General features: G+C 42.9%; 1 protein-coding gene across 1 annotated transcript; it reads right to left on the bottom strand.

Annotated features, from left to right (window-relative positions):
* Positions 1-1,160: 1,160 nt before the first annotated feature.
* On the bottom strand, positions 1,161-21,415 carry DESI1 (desumoylating isopeptidase 1). The gene is made up of 6 exons (XM_044300684.1): positions 21,176-21,415; positions 20,932-20,953; positions 17,114-17,183; positions 10,023-10,132; positions 5,326-5,448; positions 1,161-1,322 (listed from the first exon to the last, which is right to left on the bottom strand). Exons 1-6 carry the CDS (start codon positions 21,264-21,266, stop codon positions 1,229-1,231), a joined length of 510 nt encoding a protein of 169 aa, XP_044156619.1. The 5' UTR covers positions 21,267-21,415; the 3' UTR covers positions 1,161-1,228.
* Positions 21,416-21,441: the final 26 nt, after the last annotated feature.

Genomic DNA, 21,441 nt, shown 5'->3' with positions numbered 1-21,441 from the left:
CACTCATTTATTGGGTGATTGCATCTTTCATGCAGCACCTAAAATAATTGTATGTCCAAAGCACATTGCCCTGTGTAAACGGGATATAGTCGATTGGCGCTAGTTACCGGCATGGCACTGGGCCATTGAGGAGTCTTAGTTATGAGGAAAGATAATAAAATAAATAAATAAAACGGAAGGTACTCTGTTTGCATTCCGCTTCCGTATCGCAAAAAAAATAGAACCTGTCCGATAATTGTCCCCATTACGGACAAGGATAGTGCTGTTTTATTAGGGGCTAGCTGTTCCGTTCCGCAAAATACGGAATGCACACGGCAGTCATCCATATATTTTGCTGACCGCAAAATACATATGGTCGTGTGCAAGAGGCCTAAGGCTTCATTGTTTTTATCAGTGAGTTCCATCAGCAATTGTGAGCCAAAACCAGAAGTGCCTACACAGAGATAAAAGTATAAGGCCTCATGCACACGACCGTTGTTTTGGACCGCATCCTTCGATGCGGACCCATTCACTTCAATGGGGCCACAAAAGATGCGGACAGCACTCAGTGTGCTGTCCACATCCGTTGCTCTGTTCTGTGGTCCGCCAAAAAATAAAATAGAACCTGTCCTATTCTTGTCTGTTTTGGATGTCTGCCGTGTTTTGCGGATACGCAATTTGCGGACTCCAAAACAGACAATGGTTGTGTGCATGAGGCCTAATGGAAAGATTTGCCCCTGTTCTGTCTTTTTTTTACCCGCACCTGATTTTGGCTCACAATAACCGAGGGAAATCCCTGACCAAATAACTGAAATATGAAGTTCGCCCAATATGTTTCTCTTTTATTCAAGAGGAGAAAAAAAGAGGTTTCCTTTTGAGGGCAGACTGGTTCATGCCTTATGGTCATTTTTATACCTTACTCCAGATCACTGGGGTAACACATTTCTAATTTACCAACTCTACCTCCCTTCATCAGGTCCTCTCGCAGGACTTGGTTGAACATGGACAGAACAGCCAGGGGACTTTGAAGGAAGCATGCCTTCTGTTATCTCCGACGGTTCTACATCTACTTATTTTAGAGATTAGTTTGCTGATGATGCAACCTACAGACGAACATTCAGAATATATTGTAATGTCCTACTGCAGAAGTTGAATTTAAAAGGAACAATTTAGGTCAGAAAGTAGGTAGTAAAAGTATATTAAGTTAAAAAGCAGGGTACCGCCCGCACTGGAGAGCAGGGCGGCCTGGTTAGCTTGGTCCATTTTGCCTGTTAAAACTGTTTCCCCCAGAAGGCTGAATTTGAACAGAATCCAGAAGAGGACGGATGGCTTGTCCAAAGGGTCTGGTAAAAAAATAAAAATAAATGAAAAATCAATTATTTAGATTTTTATAACAGTCAATTCTTTGCTTGTAAGACAATAAAATGGAAAGTTAAAAAAGCTGTGAGGCCAATCTTAAATCCTCCTTTGAAGGTAAAACAAAGCCACCAGAGGTGCATTCATCCTCTTGACCCGAATAGACACTGGTGCAGAGGTGGCACACTAATGAGAAGATTGTAAGATCATAAGATAAAGGAGACATTAGGAAAAATTCATCAAACTTTGGCCTCTTTCACACAACAGTTTTTATTTAGTTTACACGCTGCTTTTTGCGTTCCGTATACGGAACCATTTTTTTTCAATGGTTCCGCAAAAAAAAAAAAAAATGTACATCCGTATGCATTCCGTATTTCCGTTCTGTTGAAAGATAGAACATGCTCCAATCAAGTCAATGGGTCTGCAAAAAAAAAAAAAAAAAAAAAAAAAAAAAAAAAAATCGGGATACATACGGAAATGCATCCGTATGTCTTCCGTATCCGTTCCGTCTTTGCAGAACCATCTATTGAAAATTTTATGCCAAGTCCAATTTTTTCTATGTAATTACTGTATATGCCATACGGAAAAACGGAACGGAAAAAAAGGAACAGATACACAATGGAAACCCCAAAAAAAAAACCGGAACAACGGATCCGTGAAAATACGGTCGTGTGAAAGAGGCCTTTGTGCAAGTGAAAATTAGAGCAGTAACCCATAAATACCCAGGGCAGCACGGTGGCTCAGTGGTTAGCACTGTTGCCTTGCAGCGCTGGGGTCCTAGGCTCTAATCTGACCAAGGACAACATCTGCATGGAGTTTGTATGTTCTCCCTGTGTTGGCGTGGGTTTCCTCCGGGTACTACAGTTTCCTCTCACACTCCAAAGATATACTGATGGGGAACTTGTGCTAATGTCTGTAAAGTGCTGCGGAATATAGTAGCGCTATATAAGTGCATAAAAAAAAAAATCCTCATAAGGTCTCAGATTTCATTGGTTTAAGTCCTTGGAAATATGTGAGCTGGAATATGATGAACTGCTTCTGGCAACTGCTCTACATTGCCTTTGTGTTAAGTTTTTAACCCCCCCCCCCCTTGCTTGTGTTCATTTAGGCTACAGTCCCACGCAGCGGTGTCGGTGAGGACAAGACCCTCAAACACAGCCCAGTCACTTAGACATAATACAAACTGGTATCTTGTGTGAGGGTGGCACCAGATCCCGTCAGAGTAAAGCATTGGCTATCTTGTGTACATTACAAAAGGAGTCCACGTATTGTATAAAAAGGGGCACGATGTGCCATATGTGGGGACATTTGCAAATGTAGTAAAAGGCGGCCTAGGATATCCTTATGTGTCCCACTCACATAAATTGATTTCTGCAACCGCATCGTAAAAAATAAGCCCAGACATTAGGAAGATTATTTTTCCACCACATAAATAAGTGTCATATCCCTTATTTCAGCCAGAAATGGGGAGGATTAAAGGGACGCTGTCACCTGCATTTCACATCAGTCTCCACAATTTACATAACATACTAGTATTACAGCCCTTTGTCTTTTCATTTGTCTAGAAAATAGCTTTTAATCATATGTTAATTACCTTGATAAGGAGACCAAGGGGCTGTCCCTCCGGCCGTTGGAGCCCCACTGCTAATTTATTCACTACTTATCGCTGATGTAATGTGTTTGTTGCGCCCGAAATCTTGCGCATTCCCAGGTAGAGTGAAGATGGCGCATGGGCACTTTGTTCTATGAGGCCGATGCCAGGACACTATCCACGGCACATGCGTGAGATTTCGGGTGCAACAAACACATTACGGCGGTGATGAGCAGTGAATAAATTAGCAGTGGGGCAGTGCTGGGCTCCAAGATAATGGGCTCGGCTGGGCTCCAATGGCCGGAGGGACAGCCCCTTGGGCTCCTTATCAAGGTAGTTAACATATGATTAAAAGCTATTTTATAGACAAAATGAAAAGAAAAAAGGGACTGTAATACTAGTATATGTTAATGTAAATCGTTGAGACTGATGTGATGTTAATCGCTTAGTAAGTGAAATCCAGGTGACAATTTCCCTTTAACTTTTGTGAATCTGTTACACACCTGCAGCAAATCAGCGATGGAAATTTGAGGATAGAGCTTTGTATTTCTGTCGGATGATACACATTAAAGGGGTTGTCCCATGAAAAATATTCTACAGTTTCAAACCAGCACTTGAGTATGAATACTTTGACTGAATGTAATTAAAAATTTTGTATACCCACTGAGCTATTCAATAAAATGTATCTGTATAGCGCCACCTGCTGTTTGTTCTTGTTTCTCCATCCACCTCACTAAGGTGTTTGCAAGTGGTCACCTGCTTCAACTTCAACCAGCCATATCTTCTGTCAGAAGCTGTGGCAGTTACAGGGGAAGACCCTGAGTTGCAAGCCTGAAATAAATCTAGCAGAACAATAAATGGGGAGATCTGTGGATCCATGTGAGGTACTGATTCTAACTTTGTTATAAAGAGATGTTTATGATCTACTGTATATGATGAACATCGCCTTACACACAATGGGGAGTTCTGTATGAAGCAACCGATGTGGTGGAAGATGTGAGGTCAGAAGGGACATAGGTAGGGCTTTACAAGATTTTCTGTTGCATTGGTCAGAACAAATAAGTCCTGAGACAAGCAGCTACCAGAAGATGAGAAGACCTCAAAAGATGAGGCGTCTGTTTTTGTGTATGTTGAAAGTATGACAAAAACCCACCCTTACGTGCCAGATCCAGCACTTCTGTTATTTTTGTTGCTCTGCATATCTAGCAGAGCAGAACAGAAATAAATAGTGGTGGTGTGAATGTGGCCTGAGAGGTGAGTATTTATGCAGGGAACCATTACTAAATACCATCAGGCAAGTATAGCCAAGTGATAAAGTCCAGTCCAATATAGCGGAATTAACCCTGTACTTCATCAGTTGGCTCTAATAGCCGGCCTGCATTCACTACAAGCATCAGTGTGTGATGTATACATGTGTGTGATGTATGTGGGGCAGTGTGTGATGATCACACACTGCTATTACCTTAATGTCCGGGGATGTTTGTCACCTCTGAGGAGTCCTCTTCATCTCCTCCGCCACCATGTTTCCCGGGGTCCTAGTGCAGCGCACCCTGTTCTCCTAACTGTAGAAACTCCCAGGAGCCGACCCCTCCTCCTTTCAGCTCCTGCCGGCTTCCCCTGCTGAAGGGCGCTGTATCGCTCTGGCGCCCGCCCAAACCATCCAATAGTAAAGCTCCTTACTGTATGAAGCTTTGCACAGGCAGCATCGTTGCGCTGCCTGTGCCGTTCCCTGTTTTGCTGAATGAAGGGAAAAAGTCTAAGGTGCATTGGTACGCCTTAGACTTTTTCCAGGGAGTAAAATGGCCAGAACACGGCCCCTGAAGTGAAGGACAGCACACTGTACATTTGCAGGTCCTCTGCCTTCAGTGCAATACGACTTACGAAAATAGCGAGCAAGCTTGTTCACCTGTCTTCACACGTCCTTAGCAGCGAAATGATGATGGCAGCCCATGCGCTGTGGGTCTATCGTCTACCTATCTGACATTTGTAGCATATCTTCGTGGTAAGCCACAAATGTGGAGAAGGTAAAACCCCATTTAAAAGAGGTTGTCAGCTATTTATTGGGCACGTAATCCCTGCAGGCAAAACATTGCATTATGGCTGCAGCAAGGTGGATAGGAGCAGTGGAGCTGGAATGGAGGGGGTTCAGGACAGTAAGTGTGTAAAGATAATTTTACTTTATTTTTTTATTTTATTCTAATATCATCCATGCCTTTTTTTTAAAGAAATAAAACTTACCGTACTTTAATTCTGAGAATTCCCTTATTGAAAAGGAATGGAAATGTTCTTTACCCAGAAAAGAAACTGAAATGGGTTTGTCTCTTAATCCATCAGGCTGTAAACTATCACTCTGTACATATCAAGTTCTAATAGTCATGGGAAAATAAATATATACTTACGTAGACAAGACCTCGGATGGCAGCTCTGTAATATATGAAGGAATCTTCTTTCCAGTTAGAAATTGAGCAACTTCATTGCTAAATGTATTGCAGTTGTGATCAAATAAATGGTAGGACTCCCCACTGTGGGGAAGAGAGCATATATCAGCAACTCTGAAATCACTGCTTTGTGAAAGAAGCATAACAACTTAACTTAAGAGCAGGAAAAGGCGCACATCTTTTGAAAGCAGATACACATTCAGATCATTACATAGCAGTTTTCTAGTTTTCAGTAGTCTGTGAGGGTCCTGGTTTCCAGTAGTTGGTGGGGCTCCAATATCCAGGACCCCTACTGATCAGCTGTTTAAGAAGGCACCCATGTTAGTCTCGCAGCTCACCAAGCACAGCGATGTACATTGGATAATGGCTGTGCTTGGTATCGCAGCTCCTCCTCGCCTTTCACTTGAACGGGACCGAGCTGCGCCTAGGCCATGTGACAGATAAATGTGTTGTCACTGGCCTGCGGTACTCTGTGAGAAGGCTGCAGCACTCACAGGAGCGATGGTGCCTTCTCAAACAGATGATCAGTGGGGGTCCTGGGTGTCAAAGCCGTACTGACCAGATATAGATGATCTATATAGAGACAGATTGTTAAAAAGTGTCGTAAAACGCCTTAAAGGCCTCAATACATGACCATCATGTCCAATCCACATTTTTTTCAGATCGCGCTCGAAAAAAAAAAAAAAAACACAACGGCACATGGACCACAATCATCTACAGGTGAAACTTGAAAAATGAGAATATCGTGCACAAGTTCATTTATTTCAGTAATGCAAATTAAAAGGAATCGCATTAATGCAGCTTAAAATTAGAATTTTGTGAAAAGGCTCAAAATTCTAGTTTCAAAGTGTCACACTCCAGTCAGCTAATTAATCCATACCCCCTGAGCAAAGGGTACCTGAGATTATGACTTTGGGGTTTCATAAGCTGTAAGCCATAATCATCCAAATTATAACAAATAAAGGCTTGAAATATCTCGCTTTGCATGTAATGAGTCTATCTCATATGTCTTATCTCATATGTTAGTTTCACCTTTTAAGTTGCATTACTGAAATAAATGAACTTTGCACAATATTATACTTTTTTTGAGTTTCCCCTGTACATAGCTGTATAAGGGCTGATTTTTTTTGCAGGGCCATGTTGTAGTTTTTATTGATATCATTCTGAAGTGTGTATGACTTTTTATTCAATATGTTTTAAGAGGTGAAGAGGGAGGGGGAAACAAAACACTGAATCAGCCATTTATTTTCCCCATTACACTATTAACCATATTGGATAAATACGTTTACCGTATTTTTAGTTTTATAAGACGCACTTTTATTCCCTCAAAAGTGGGAGAAAATGGCCGTGCGTCTTATAAAGCGAATACTAGTGAGCTCTTCCATTATGGAAGCGCTCATTAGTATGCTTTAGGTGCCAGGAGTAGGGAGTGAAGCGCTGCAAGTGCTTGTAATACTCACCGTCCCGGTTTTCATTCCTCCCCTGTCTTCTGGCAGGCGCTGCACTGTCCTGACCGCGTACAGCGTACGACTTCTGCCAGTGGTGGAGAGGAACCGCGGCGCAGAACAGGTAAGATATATTTTTTATTTTAATCTGATCTGAGGTCTAATGAGGGTCTCACTATGGGCTGATATAAGGTCTGATGGGGTCTCACTATATGGGCTGATATAAGGTCTGATGGGGTTCTGACATGAAGGGCTGATGTGATGTCCTGATATTTATGGGGGTCTGATCTGATGTCTAATGAAAAATATTTTTTTTTCTTATTTTCCTCCTCTTAAACCTGGGGCGAGAGTCTCATCATCGGGTGAGTCTTAGGCTACTTTCACACTTGCGTTTGGTGTGGATCCATCAGGGATGTGGACAGATGAATCCGTCCAGATAATACAAATGTCTGTATCCATTCAGAACGGATCAGTTTGTATTATCTTTAACATAGCCAAGACAGATCGCTCTTGAACACCATTGAAAGTCAATGTAGGACGGATCCATTTTCTATTATGTCATAGAAAACGGATCCGTCCCCATTGACTTACAGTGTGTGTCAGAATGGATCTGTTTGGCTCAGTTTCGTCAGACGGACACTAAAACACTGCAAGCAGCGTTTTGGTGTCCGCCTCCAAAGCGGAATGGAGTGGGAACGGAGGCAAACTGATGCATTCTGAGTGGATCCTTTTAAATTCAGAATGCATTAGGGCCAAACTGATGTGTTTTGGACCGCTTGTGAGAGCCCTGAATGGATCTCACAAACAGAAAGTCAAAATGCGAGTGTGAAAGTAGCCTTATAAAGCGAAAAAATATCTTTGTTTTTTATAGTTTTTATTTTTAATGGGGAATTTACATTTTTATTGTATATTTTTAACAACTTCTTTTTTCACTTTCATAAAGTACCCCTAGGAGACTTTAACATACGATCATCTGATCACTTTTCCCACAGACTACAATGATTTAACACTGCAGTCTATGGAAGATTTGCTATGTTCCTATGGAGCCCTATCACAGGCAGGGCTCCACAGGAGCATTGCTGTGGAAGGCATGGTAGCCTCTAGCAGGCTTGAGGCTACCACAGTGAACGAATGGCTCCCCTGATCTTTGCATGTGGAAGCCATCAGGTCTCCTGGTGAAAGCCGCTTAGATGCTGTGGTCACAATTGACCATGGCATCTTAGGGGTTAAATATCTGCGACTGGCATAATCGCAGACATTGTTTCTGGGTGTCTGCGGTTTAAAACTCGGGGCTATCTTTAAATAGGACCTGTCACCACTCCTAAAATGCCTGTTTTAATAGCTTCATGCATTCCCCATGTAATAACAATTCTGGAGAATCTATTCTTCTGTCTGTGTGCTGTGCCATTCCTTTATTCTTTCTGCTAGAAGCTATGAATGAATTGCTAGAGGTCTGCAGTAAGGGTACAGAGGGGAGTAACCAGTTGGAGGCGTGTCCTTGCAACGGCTGACAATAGCAGCACTTATTGGATACAGTTAGAATGTGCAGGGACACTCCCCCACTGGTCACCTCCCCTCTGTACCCTTACTGCAGACTGCTAATAATTCACACATAACTTCTAGTAGAAATAATAAAGGAATGGCACAACATAGAGCCATAACAAAAGATGCTCCAGAATTCTTATTACATAGGGAATGCATGTAGCCATTAAAACAGGCATGTCAGGAGTGGTGGAGGTCCTTTTTAAAGACTACCATCGATGTATATAGTCATGCAGCAGTAAAGAAGTGGTTAAGAGCATATAGTTTTTTTTTCTTTTTTATCCCGCATGGTTTAAAGATATTTTAATTATTCTGACTTGGTGATGTTAATTATGTTATATTAGTTTTCTGAACTTTTGATACTAATGTTCTTTTTTCAATCTCTTAAAAATGCATTAAATTTTTTCTTCTTCCGTTTTTACTCCCACTAGGCGGCTGGAACACGCAACTGTCTGAACAAACAGTGCAAGCTTTATTTAACATTATCCTAATGCACCCTGCCTCTAGCTGCCATGATAACCACTGAGCACCCCACAAATAATCTGTGGGTTAATTGGATGACAGGAAGAGTCCACGCCCTCTGTCTAACCGCTTAGATGTCACAGTCACAGAATTAGAGTTATCAGCCACATGGAGCACTCTCAGATACTTCCCTGGGACACACATGTATATCACATGTCTGGAAAGGGTTAAAAAGGAGTATTACTATTGCTAGGATATGCCATCACTTTACGACTGGCGGGGCTACAGGCTACACCCTCTGAAATCACTACAAATCTTGGAAAGAAGGGTCTGCAGAGCTGGTGAAGTTTTCACTGCAAAATGTTGCTCCCAGTCACCCGTCTACGTAGGGAACTGCAGTTAGTTCCATTCACTCGTATAGGGCCATGCTGCAATTCTAGCACAGAAGGTGCTCGGGGCCCCACTGTGCTGAGAGAAACAGTGAAGGGGATGCAGCACTAAACGATCGCTGTGCCTCCTTCATTCTTAGCATCAGTGAGGGTCATTTTTGCCTTCTTGCATTCCACCAGCCATAACTTTTCTTTCATCATGAATAATTGAAATAAATAATTGGAGACCTCATTGGTCTCCATCTCTGTACAGTGCATCATGCACCACATGCACTCCCACAAGTTTTCAGGGCCTTGTGTGAATATATTTTCACTGCCCAGCCTGTCAGTCAAAGCAGTGGGGCGCAACACAGGATACAGGGAGTGGGGCCTCTGGGTGCAATGGCACCTCCCTCATTGCACCAAGGGGCTAATTCACATATTACAAAACAGCTATTTTAAAAACATTATGGCCACCTATAGAGATGGGACCAACTGCATTTCAGCTGACAAGTGCACATCTCACATCAGCTGGATTAATGCTGATATTTGGTGACAGATTCCCTTTAAAGGAGTTGTCCTATCTGGACGTTTATCGCATATCCACAGGATATGCCATAACTGTCCGATAGGTGTGTGTCCCACCTCTGATGCCCACACCTATCTCAAGAACAAGACCATGTTGTGCCCTGCAGTGAATGGAGAGAAGGCTGTGCACGTGGCCATCTCCATTCACTGCTATGGGACTTCCAAAAATAGCCAAGTTGGAGTAGATATGTGTATATAGTAAGTGCATTATCTGCAAGCATATCTTTTTCCTTAATTCATATTTAATGCCCACCTGAAACCAGATTCTCCAAGGGATGACAGGTACTCTAGAAAGATCTCTTCGGTCACTTCAGTTGTACCAAGGTCTATAACATTGTCTGGTTCACCCAGCATTGTACCACCCTAGGGGGGGGGGGGAGAAAAAAATAATAATGTAACTGTGAATAAAAAAAAAAGTGCATATTTTGAACCAATGAGAACGATTCTTAGTTTGATAAGATGACTTAACACTGTATAAGTCTACTACCAAATTGGAAGCCATTTCAACTTTGTTTACCCCCTTCCCGACGCTCTTAACTACTCCCTGCCTTCCAGGAGCCATCATTTTTTTTTTTTTCTGTTCATATAACCAAGTTGTACTTTCTAATGGCAACAACTTAATATTCTATATGATGCAGTGAGAAGCTGGAAATAAATCCTCAATGGGGGTAGAATTTAGCCCCCTCCCCCGAATATAGCCATTGTTTTATGGGTTTCTTTTTATAGTGCCACCGATGCAGTATGGTTACAGCGATACCACATTTCTATTTTGTTTTCTTTTTAATACTTAAAAACAAACAAACAAACTGTGATTTAGACCTTTTTATCAATTACCAAATACTTTTTCAGACATAGCAATACTAAGGGTCTTTATTTATTTGTACTTGTAAAGCATAAATGGTACCATTAAAGTCTATGGAAAATCAGTGCATTCCTATTAAATGGGTTGTCTCCCTTCAGCAAATGGCATTTATCATGTAGTGGAAGTTAATACCAAGCACTTACTAATGTATTGTGATTATCTATATTCCCTGCTTTGCTGGCTTGATTCATTTTTCCATCATATTATACACTGCTCATTTCCAGCGCAGCGCAGATACAAGATGGCCGTGATGGGATCTACCGCGCACGCTCCCATGGTCTCGGCCATGAAAGAGGCTGGTGTTTTTTCCTATTGTGTATAAGCACGACCACCACTGCTAGATTGCAGGATGGTCATAACCATGGAAACGAGCAGTGTATAATGTGATGAATCAAGCCAGCAAAGGAAGCAATATGGATAATAACAGTACATTAGTAAGTGCCTTGTATTAAAGAGTAACTAAGCTTTTGGGTAAAATTTTAACAACATGTCCCTAATGCCCTAATACTTTTTCTAATATACTTTAAGTGATTTTGTATTTTTATTACAGTTTTACCCCTCTAAAGCGCACAATTAGCTGCGAGCTTAAAACTGACATTTCTGTACACCGCTGACTGCTCATCTGTGTACGGAGTAAGGGCTGTAGACACTGTATGAATGGGGCCGCAGCAGCAGCGAGTACGGGCAGGAGCTCATATTGGTGCTCCTGCCTGTGCCCCACAGAGGTTTACTAACCCTGAACCCATGTACTATGCCAGGATTAGCTGAGTAGAGAGGGCTCCTGCTTCACTAAGCTAAGAGCTGACATGCAGGACTCTTATCTTAGCAAAGCAGGAGCCCGCTCCACTCAGCTAATCCTGGCATAGTACATCGGTAAATGGTACCCACGTGCTATGCCAGAACTTAGTAAACCTCCGGGGAGCACTGGCAGGAGCAATACGCACTCCTGCCCGTACTCACTGCTGCTGCGGCCCATTCATGTCCGTACTCAGCGGTGTACAGATATGTCTGTTTTAAGCACACAGGAAATGGTGGTCTGTCAAAGGGGGGGGGGGGGGGGGCTCCTATAATAAAAATACAAAATCCATTAATAAAGTATATTACAAAAACTATTATTAGGGCAATAGGGACATGTTATAAAAATTTTACCCCAATTTTTTGTTGTTATTCTTTAACTTTCTCTACATGATAAATGTCATTTGTTGAAGTGAGACAACCCTTAAAACCTTGTCTGTGACAGGACTTGATAGGAACTTTACTATGGCAGGCCAAAGAGCCTTGAGAATCCCCCGGACTGCCATAGTAACAAAGCGGCTCCCATGATCTCTCTGCAGGGGGACTGTTATATCACTGGGAGTAAGTAACTGCTCAGATGCTGTAGTTGCATTTAACCTTGGCATCTGAAGGGTTAAAAGTTCATGATCGGAGTTGTGCTGTATACTTATGAGCCACTATTTCTCGGCTGATTGAACAAGGAGGATCACACAGCATTCTCTCTTCTTTTGTACAGGTGTTGCTTGTTAACCATGCAGTGTCTGTAACGGCCGCTTTACATAAGCCAATTTTTCAGGAGATTGTGAGGAATCTCAGCAATCACCTGCTCGTCAGCGGAGGAGACCGCTCGTTCCTCGGGTAATCGGAGGCACCTTTACACTGCCAGATAAATCGCTGATGAGCTTTCCCATTAACACTTGTTAGCGATTATCTGGCGGATTCCTAACCTGTGTAAAGGGCCCTTTAGACAACTGGCTGAGAGGAATAAGCTAAATAGTTATGCATTACGCATGAGAGTTTAGAAAATGTTTCGCTGACATGGCACAGTTACGCTCGGGTTTTATAAAACACCCTAATGTAAAGACAGGACTTGTTTCAGAACAGATCCGTTTTAAAGTGTACCCCCAGTTATAAATGAAAGAAACATATGCTACTACTTACTATACATTTCCAGTTCACCATTTAATGGGTTATCCAACGTGTAAAACATGCCCAGGCCCCACATATTATACTCACCCTGCTCCCCAGAACCCGGGGGTGTTCAAGGGGTGATGCTAGGAAGGCTTGTCCCCATCACGGCCTGCAATTAGATGCCCCCCCCCCCCCCCCTCGTATGTTTTGGTCGTTAGCGATTATCTTTAGGACTTTCTATCCAGGTCCTTTACACAACAAACACCCACTTACAAGGTCTGTGACTGGAAACAACTGCACTTAGACATTTAATCACTTGTGACAACGGCATCCGAGTGGTCATTTGGTGGGGGCTCCCTCCGATGACCGATCGTCCTTCCCGACAACGAGACTATGGGAGCCATTTGGTTGCTGTAACAACTGTGAACAACAGCTCCCAGGGCTATTATAGTAAAATTCCTATTAAGCCCTATAGAAGTGATGGCGAACCTTTTAGAGACCTAGTGCCCAAACTGCAACCCAAAATCCACTTATTTATCACAAAGTGCCAACATGGCAATTTAACCAAAATATTTCAGTCCAATATAGTATATCTTCCATGTACTTTATCATTTTGCTATAATAGCCTGCCTACATTCAGTGCGCTACCTGTGCCGTTCATAGTGCGCCCTGTGCTGATGAATGGCAGGAAAAGGCATATTGGTACACCATAGACTTTTTCTAGGATGTGGGTGCCCACAGAGAGGACTCCGAGTGCCGTCTCTGGCACCTGTGCCATAGGTTCGCCACCACAGCCCTATAGCAATTTAGCCATAGACTGGTACAAGCGATCTAATGGATTGCATGTTCACACCACCTAGGGAGACAAAAATTAAGTAAAAAATAAAAAATGATATTATATATATATATAACAAAGAAAATCTGCAGCACTCCTTGAAATATAGAAAATGTGTTCTTTATTCATACATGTCGAATTTTGACAACGTTTCGGTTCTCTCACAGAACCTTTTTCAAGACCTGACTTGAGAAAGGTTCTGTGAGAGAACCGAAACGTTGTCAAAATTCGACATGTGTGAATAAAGAACACATTTTCTATATTTCAAGGAGTGCTGCGGACTTTCTTTGTTGTCTTCCGTCTTGAATCAAGGGACCACCGCGGGCACCTTACAGCTGCATATGAAGGGAGTGCTGCCAGATTTTTTTCTATGGATATATATATATTATATATATATATATATATATAATTATATTTTTTTTTTTAACTCCCCCAAAGAACTTAAAATTCATTCACTCCATTTCTCCATGTAAAAATATCACCCCTACAATCTTTGGTATTATCACATCCTTAAGGGTCTGAACTATTAAAATATAAAAGTATTAATCCCATATGGTGAATACTGTAATGGAAAAAGTCAAAGTGCCCGAATAGTCATATTTTGGTTTCGTCACTTCTCCCCAAAACAAATAAATAAAGAGATCAAAAAGTTAAACACATCCCTATTAGGATCAATAAAAATTACAGATAGGGCCCTTATACAGCATAGATGGGGGGGAATGGGGTTTGGGAGTTCGACTATAGCAATGCAAAGAAAAATTTTCTAAGATTTTTTTCAAACATAAAAACATACATACAAATTATGTATACAAGTATACAAATTTGGTATTACTGTAATCATACTGACCCACAAAATAAAAAGGTAACATGTAATTTTTAGCACACAGGGAACATATTAAAAATAAAACCCGTAAAACAATGGCGCAATTTTGTTTTTCTTCATTTCCATCATTCATAATTTTTCCCCCAACTTCCTAATACATCATATGGAATATTAAATGGTGCCATTACAAAGTACAATTTATTCAGAAAAAAAAAAAAAAAAAAAAGTCCTCATACAGCTATGTTAAATGGTTTCTGTCATCAGAAATTCTGTTTTTTTTTTATTCTTTATTCAAATTTATACGCATAACATAAAGTGTATCGGGAAATTGGATGGAATACATTTCAAATTTCAAAAACATAATACTACAATGAAAGGGTCAACATGATACGCTGAACTTACAGAGTAGAAGGGTTAATGCAGAATACGGTTATATACACCCTTAAAATACAAACATATTTGTCTAACCACGTATACTGCAAGGAAACGCTGATAAGAACGGCAGACCTGCCGCCATTAACGAAAATGACCAGGAAGAACATATTTTCCTAATCCGTATCCATATGGAAAAGTGCAAACAACTGGTACATATGGAAACTAGAATGGAGTACCCGTGGGAGTTGAAGGCAAAAACTATCACATATAACGGATCTCAACTGTAACCTTAGACAAAAACACAACAGTGACGGACAAGGAGCACAGGAGGGAGGGGGGAAAATACGAAAGAGTACAAAGAGTGAGACATCTAGTTTCTCATGACAATAGGCTCTGAAAACCCTGGGAGTCCTGGAATGAAAACCAAGGGGCCCAAGAATCCAGAAAAGCTTTATATTTGGATCGTAGCTGCAAAGCGAGTTCCTCCATTCTCCGGATCTCCTTCACCTTTTGAATCCAGCAGCCAGTTGTTGTGGACGAAGAGGACTTCCACCTCGCAGGGATGCATGCCCTAGCCGCTATCACCAGGGAGCACAGACAAGACTTACGAAGCACGCTCATTGGTAAATCCAATAAAAATAAAAGAAAGAAACCAGGCGTATTCGGGATTGAGAACTGAAAAATTGAGGACTGTGCTTTGTGGATCGACTGCCAGAAGTACAGAGTTTGGGGCAATCCCAAAAAATAAGAAACATCGAACCCAGAGCTGAGTCACAGCGCCAGCAAACTGGGGACGCGGAGGGAAACATTTTCTGTAATCTGACCGGGACATAATACCATCTGGACATTATCTTATACCCCACTTCCTGGAACCTACTCGCAATGGATGACTTGTAGAGCATGCAGAATAGTTTGGGTCAGTGGTCAGGGGGAACGTCCACTCCCAGTTCTTGCGACCACTTCGTCACATATGGGGGCAGAGAGTCCTGTCGAGGAGCCACCAATGACTGATAACACTCAGATAGGGAATGTCTATATGCGCCTGACCCAACACATGCTTTCTAAAAGAAGGTAAGTGACCTGTCATACCCTGCGGAAGCCGGAATTGAGGAAAGGAAATGTGCCAGGGAACAGGGGTCCATCAACTTCAGTAACTCGTCATACGTAAGCCATCTGCCCGAGGTTCTAAAAAAGGGGGTGCGAGATCTACCACCAACACACCATTGCAAAAACGGTCCACCCTGACAACTCACCGGGAAACTGGGGTTTCCTAGTATTGGGAACAACGGGCAGTGAGAGGGTGAGATCAAGGGACTTTCCTTGACCTTATGAAATTGCGCAATGGTGGGGCATATTGTGGGATGATTAGAGAGAGCCGAAGGGAGTTTCAGATCTACCCAGGGCAAGGAGGCCAGAGGAGAGCTCAAGAAAAGTTGTTCGATAGATACCCACTGTTTGTATTTTGAGTGTCGACACCAGTCTACAATCCTTTGAAGCAAGGAGGCAGAGTAGTATTTACGCAAGTCCGGCACGCCCAACCCTCCTTTGTCCCTCGGGATATGTAAGAGGGATCTGGCTAACCTCGGACTGCCCCTCGCCCAGATACATCTGAATAAATCCCTGTGGATCCAGAAATTCTGTTATGTAGCTGACTGACATTAGTGATGTGTTAATGTCAGCAGTACATAACAATGGGCTTTATAACTCCCTGCCTGCCGCCGTTTTCTTAAAAGAAACACTTTTAAAATATGCTAATAAGCCTTTAGGTGTTATGAGGGCGTTGCTTCAGCACCTAGAGTCTCAGTCCACTCACCCTTTGGCACGCCCAGGTAATGTTGATTGACTGGGAAGTTCTCCTCTTCGTCCAGTAAATTCCGCGCCTGCGCCGTACCGTTTACTATTCGTGAAGACGCAGTGAGTGAAGGACGCGCTCATGCTGCCGGCCTCACTCAATGGCAGGCCTGCTTAGTATTCGGCGCAGGCGCAGTGAGTGAAGGACGTGCGTCCTTCACTCACTACGCCGAATACTAAACGGGCTGGCGCCTGCGCAGTGGGCGAAGTCTGCACAGGCACAATGAGTGAGTCTTTTTGACTGATGAGGACAGAGATAAAACCGCAGAATGCTACGGTTTTATCTCCGGCCCAAAAAACTGAACACTTGCCTGAATGCCGGATCCAGCATTTTTTTCCCCATAGGAATGTATTAGGGCCGGATCCGGCATTCAAAATACTGGATGGGTCCTTCTGGTCTGCGCATGGATCACACTGCCACAAGCGTGAAAGTAGCCTAAATCACATATTGTTCTCGCTTGTTGCGCGTTGTTATTGTAACGGAAGCGTTTTTGCAGATCCACGACGGATCTGCAAAAAACGGTAACGTGAAAGTAGCCTTAAAAATATTGATTAGACATAAGTAAGAATTGTATTTTATCTTCCGTTGTGATTTTTGTAATAACAGCAAAACCACATTTATTTTTTATTTTTATAAAAACATTATGCATTATGGTTATGTGCAATTCTAAAAAGATGTCAGTCAGTTCTTACCGGCACACAGCTAGTGATGCCTCCCCCACCGTAGAAAAATTCTTCTTTGAAAACAATAATGGAGGTATGCCTGGAAAACAAACCAAAAACTGATAAGCTTCAAAAGATGTGTCAATTCTGTGTTTTCTAAGTTTTAAACTCTTCAACTATTTGTAACACTTGTTTTTTCCTTGCCATATAAACTTTCTGCATAAGTGTAACAGTATGGCGTCAGGCTGCACAGTTATGATCTGCCTAGTCATCTTACACAGAGAATTGCTCCCCCTGCTGGACTCTGTGCTTACAGCAGACAGTATTGATCATGACAACCCTGCTTAGGCCATAAAATAGTTTTGAAGATAGGAGTTGTTCCTAATTATTTTTCTACCTTTGTATGAAAAATATCTTACGGAGAACCTGTCACCTCTCTATTTTTGGTACACGCTGAAAGAATTTTGTGATCAAAAGATATTGTAGAGAAGCAGGATGGTCATTTCGACTAATTTCCTGCCATCTAGGCTGTTCTGACCTAGCTGTTAGGAGGTGCTGGTAGCAGTGGTTACATGAGGGCACAGCCACACAGTGAACAGGCACCCGACGGCCCAGAAAGACCACCAGTAGAGAGGATCAATGGATCTGATGACAAGCACAAGCAGCTCCCATAGTTTGTTGTCCACCATCCACACATAGGTGGCTCCTTCAGTACACTGGAACTGGAAATGGTCCAGGGAGAAGGACATTTGGGGTCACAGCGCCCATTACAAGTCCTGCCATAGGCAGCCAGCCAGCGTCGTCTTTGTTTGCAGTGGTGTCTTGAATGAGAAACCTGGACTGCTACGGACTGGAACTGTATTGTCTTTACTAACAATCCCGGTTCTGTTAGGGATGCCATGACTGTCGGGTTTGAGTATGAAGGCCTTGTGGTGAGCATTTAAATCCTGCCTTCGCTGTGGAGCGACACACTGCCCCAACTGCTGGTGTGATGATCGTAGGAGCAATGGTATATGACAGTCGGTCGCCCCTAGTAGTGATATGAGGGACACTTAGGCCTCTTTCACACGGGCGTCGCATGTGAGGGCCGGCGGGTGCGTTGTGGGAAAATGCACAATTTTTCTGCGCGAGTGCGAAGCGGTTTAATGTGTTTTGCACGCATGGAAAAAAAAAAAAAATCAGCATGTTTGGTACCCAGACCCGAACTTCTTCACAGAAGTTCGGGTTTGGGATCGGTGTTGCTTGGATTTTATCATTTTCCCTTATAACATGGTTATAAGGGAAAAAAAATTGCATTCTTAATACAGATGGAGGGGTTACATTTTTTTTTATAATAATAATAAAAATAAATAAATAAATAAATTTAACTCACCTCATCCACTTGTTTGTGCAGCCCAGCTTCTATTCTTTGTTCTTCGAGGACCTGGGAGAACAGGACCTTTTTGTGACGTCACTGCGCTCATCACATGGTCCATCACCATAGTGATGGACCATGTGATGAGCGCAGTGACGTCACCAAAGATCTTTTTCCTCCCAGGTCCTCGAAGAAGAAGAAAGAAGACGAGCCGGATGTGGCGAGTTAAATTTTTATTTTTTTTAACCCCTCAATCCCCAATTTACTTAGCATTCTGTATTAAGAATGCTATTTTCCCTTATAACCATGTTATAAGGGAAAATAATAAAATTTACACAACACAGATCCCAAACCCGAACTTCTGTGAAAAAGCCTGGGTACAAAACGTGCCAATTTTTCTCACGTGCGTGCAAAACGCATTAAAACGCTTTGCACTCGCCGTTAAATATCGGGCATTTTCCCGCAACGCCCCCTGTGAAAGAGGCCTATAAGTGTGCCAGATCTACAGGCCCAGCTGCAACAACTGTGGGTAAATGTGCCACGGTATACCATACAAACCTGTATCTCATCTTGCTACAAGTGTCACAATGGGGTACTAGAGCCTCCTTTCAATTGTACAGGTTTCCTCATTAAACTTACCCTTTATTTACCCTTTATTACCCTGATTATAATCACTTCCATACACAGTTACATTCACAAATACAAAGTTTCATTGAATTCTAACAACTCCTTCTCGGCATGATATTTTTTTTTGTCTATGAGTATTTCATGTCCATGCACTGTCTGTTTTAACAACATGGACTCATACAATTCAATAAGGTTATACACACCTAAATCCATAAAAATAATAATAAATAAAATAATTATAATAAGGGGGTCATTTATTATCCAGAAATATGCCTAAATTAGGCGTATTTCTGGAGCAGACGGCGGAGCAAATAACCTTTATGCCGCAGTCTACGATTCTCCCAGCTGACGCAAGGTCTAAAAAAAATAAATAAATTGGGTGTGGTGTGGGGAACGCCAGCAGGCCCACCTTGTTCATAATTTTCTACGTCTGTTTTAGAGTAGAAAATGGTCTAAATGTAAGGCAGCAAGGAAGCTGGCTTACGTGTAGACTGGTGCTAGATGCGCACATGTTATATAGAGGCCGGCGCCTCTTCATGCTTCCATTCTGCATGTCTGCGGACCTATTGAAGTGAACAGCTCTGCATCTGTGTATTGTGGACCAGTCGTATGCGGGCCGCAATACGACCACGGGCACACAATGAGCCCTAAGTGTGTAAAATAGTCCTGTGATGATGGCCTAATTACGGTAAGTCAGTTTTCTGGTATGACTCTATTAAGAAGACTGCACTCAGCATGAAGCCCGCAGACACTTATTCTAGCACCTAAAACATTTTATATGTCAGTGAGTGGACATAACTTTCACTTCACGGGTTATCAGGTTTATCAGACCACTGCCACCATTAATGACCTGCGTCCAGGGCCATGTCAGTGAATAGCTACTGCTTGTTGCAGTGTGTTTATATATTCCTGCTTCTGACTGGGAGACATTGTATGACATATATACCATATAAATATTATACCAGGCAGCTTCCCCGGGATAAGTAGTCAACCATTTCTAACAGTCTTCAGCAGGGAGCTGAACCTCCATGAGGAGACCAGTTCTGCATGGAGACTTACTGGATGTACTCCAGGGTCTGGAGACCTATAGGCCACGTTCGCTGCGACATGATGAACCGGCACAAATGCCGGTTGTCGGCTGAACCAAGTCTGGCCAAAACCCTGCATTTATGCCAGATAGCAGCCGGATCACCACTGTGATCTGTAGAATCCGACAATGCCGGATCCTGCTGGAAACGCTCACTGGAGATGTGAACGTGGCCTTTTTGACAATGAAAGGAAGATAAAAGAGATATTTCCCAAGAAAGAGAACCATCTCGCCAGCGTCACCTATTGGAAGTGGCTCCAGATGAGTCAAGATCCAACTTTCCAACAAGCCTTGGGATCTGACGAAGGAACATAGCCATAGACAGCTGTTTCAGGGTGCTTGCGCCTCATCAGTACGGAGTAGGATTCTGGCTGGCCCAGTTCAATGTCTTGGAAGTCTGTTAGGCAGAAAGCCGAATCTCCTTAAAGAGACCAGTCGTGTATTGAGACTTATTTGAAGTACTTCATGTCTCCATACAGGACTGGTCTTTTTAAGGAGATTCAGCCTAAGCCGCTTCCAAGACATCGCACTGAGCCAGCCAGAATCCTACTCCGTACTGATGAGGGGCAAGCACCCTGAAACTGCTGTCATGATGGACATTCCCTTGTCAGATCCCTGGCTTATTGGAAAGTCGCATCTTGAGTCATAGGGGGCACATCCAGTAGGTGGCGCTGGTGAGAGGGTTCTTAGGAGATACCTCTTAGCCAACAAGAGTCACACAGGAGTCTACACCTAAAAATTCAGGCATGCCAAGGTGCTGAAAACAAGATGGCCACTTACCAGATACCTTCCAGCTGTTTACCTGTAAGAAGGAAAGAAAAAGACGAGGTCAGTAACAGGATGTAACTCCATTACTGAAGAGCTTTCTAGGATTCTCCCACAGCTGTCTGCCGGTGACACTAGGTGGCAGCAACGAGCAAGGATGACACAAGCAGTCAGCTCCCTTACTGCCATGTTCCTCAAGACACTCATTCAGGTGACATTTATACAGGAGCTAAGACATAAGACATAGGGCACAACATACCGAGCATGACGGGGCTGAGCCGGCGGGCGAGGCCCCGAGAGAGGTCATACACGTAGAGCTGCACAAGCTGGGGCCCCTGAGGAGATTCCATGGTGACACTACAATTCCTCACAGTCACCACGGCCTTGAAATACAGTCTGACAGCCCGGCAACGCAAGGCGGGACTACTTTCTAATGGACACGCCCACAGCGGTGAAACCAGCCAATCGACGTGACCGGCAAGAGAGCCACAACGCGCAAGTTAGAGGAAACAAAACAGTGTGGGT

Source organism: Bufo gargarizans, chromosome 7 (genome assembly GCF_014858855.1).
Source record: "Bufo gargarizans isolate SCDJY-AF-19 chromosome 7, ASM1485885v1, whole genome shotgun sequence".
NCBI classification, from domain to species: Eukaryota; Metazoa; Chordata; class Amphibia; order Anura; family Bufonidae; genus Bufo; species Bufo gargarizans.
The sequence above is the reverse complement of the archived record's forward strand: the minus strand, read 5'-3'. Positions and strand labels throughout refer to the sequence as shown.

What these genes read in the sequence shown, in the direction of transcription:
- DESI1 (XM_044300684.1), bottom strand. Translation starts at nt 21,266, where the DNA reads ATGGAATCTCCTCAGGGGCCCCAGCTTGTGCAGCTCTACGTGTATGAC. An exon ending in GCTCAGCCCCGTCATGCTCG is followed by an intron (nt 20,954 to 21,175) that starts GTATGTTGTGCC and finishes TCCTTCTTACAG; the next exon opens with GTAAACAGCTGGAAGGTATC. An exon ending in GCATCACTAGCTGTGTGCCG is followed by an intron (nt 10,133 to 17,113) that starts GTAAGAACTGAC and finishes CCCCCCCCCTAG; the next exon opens with GGTGGTACAATGCTGGGTGA.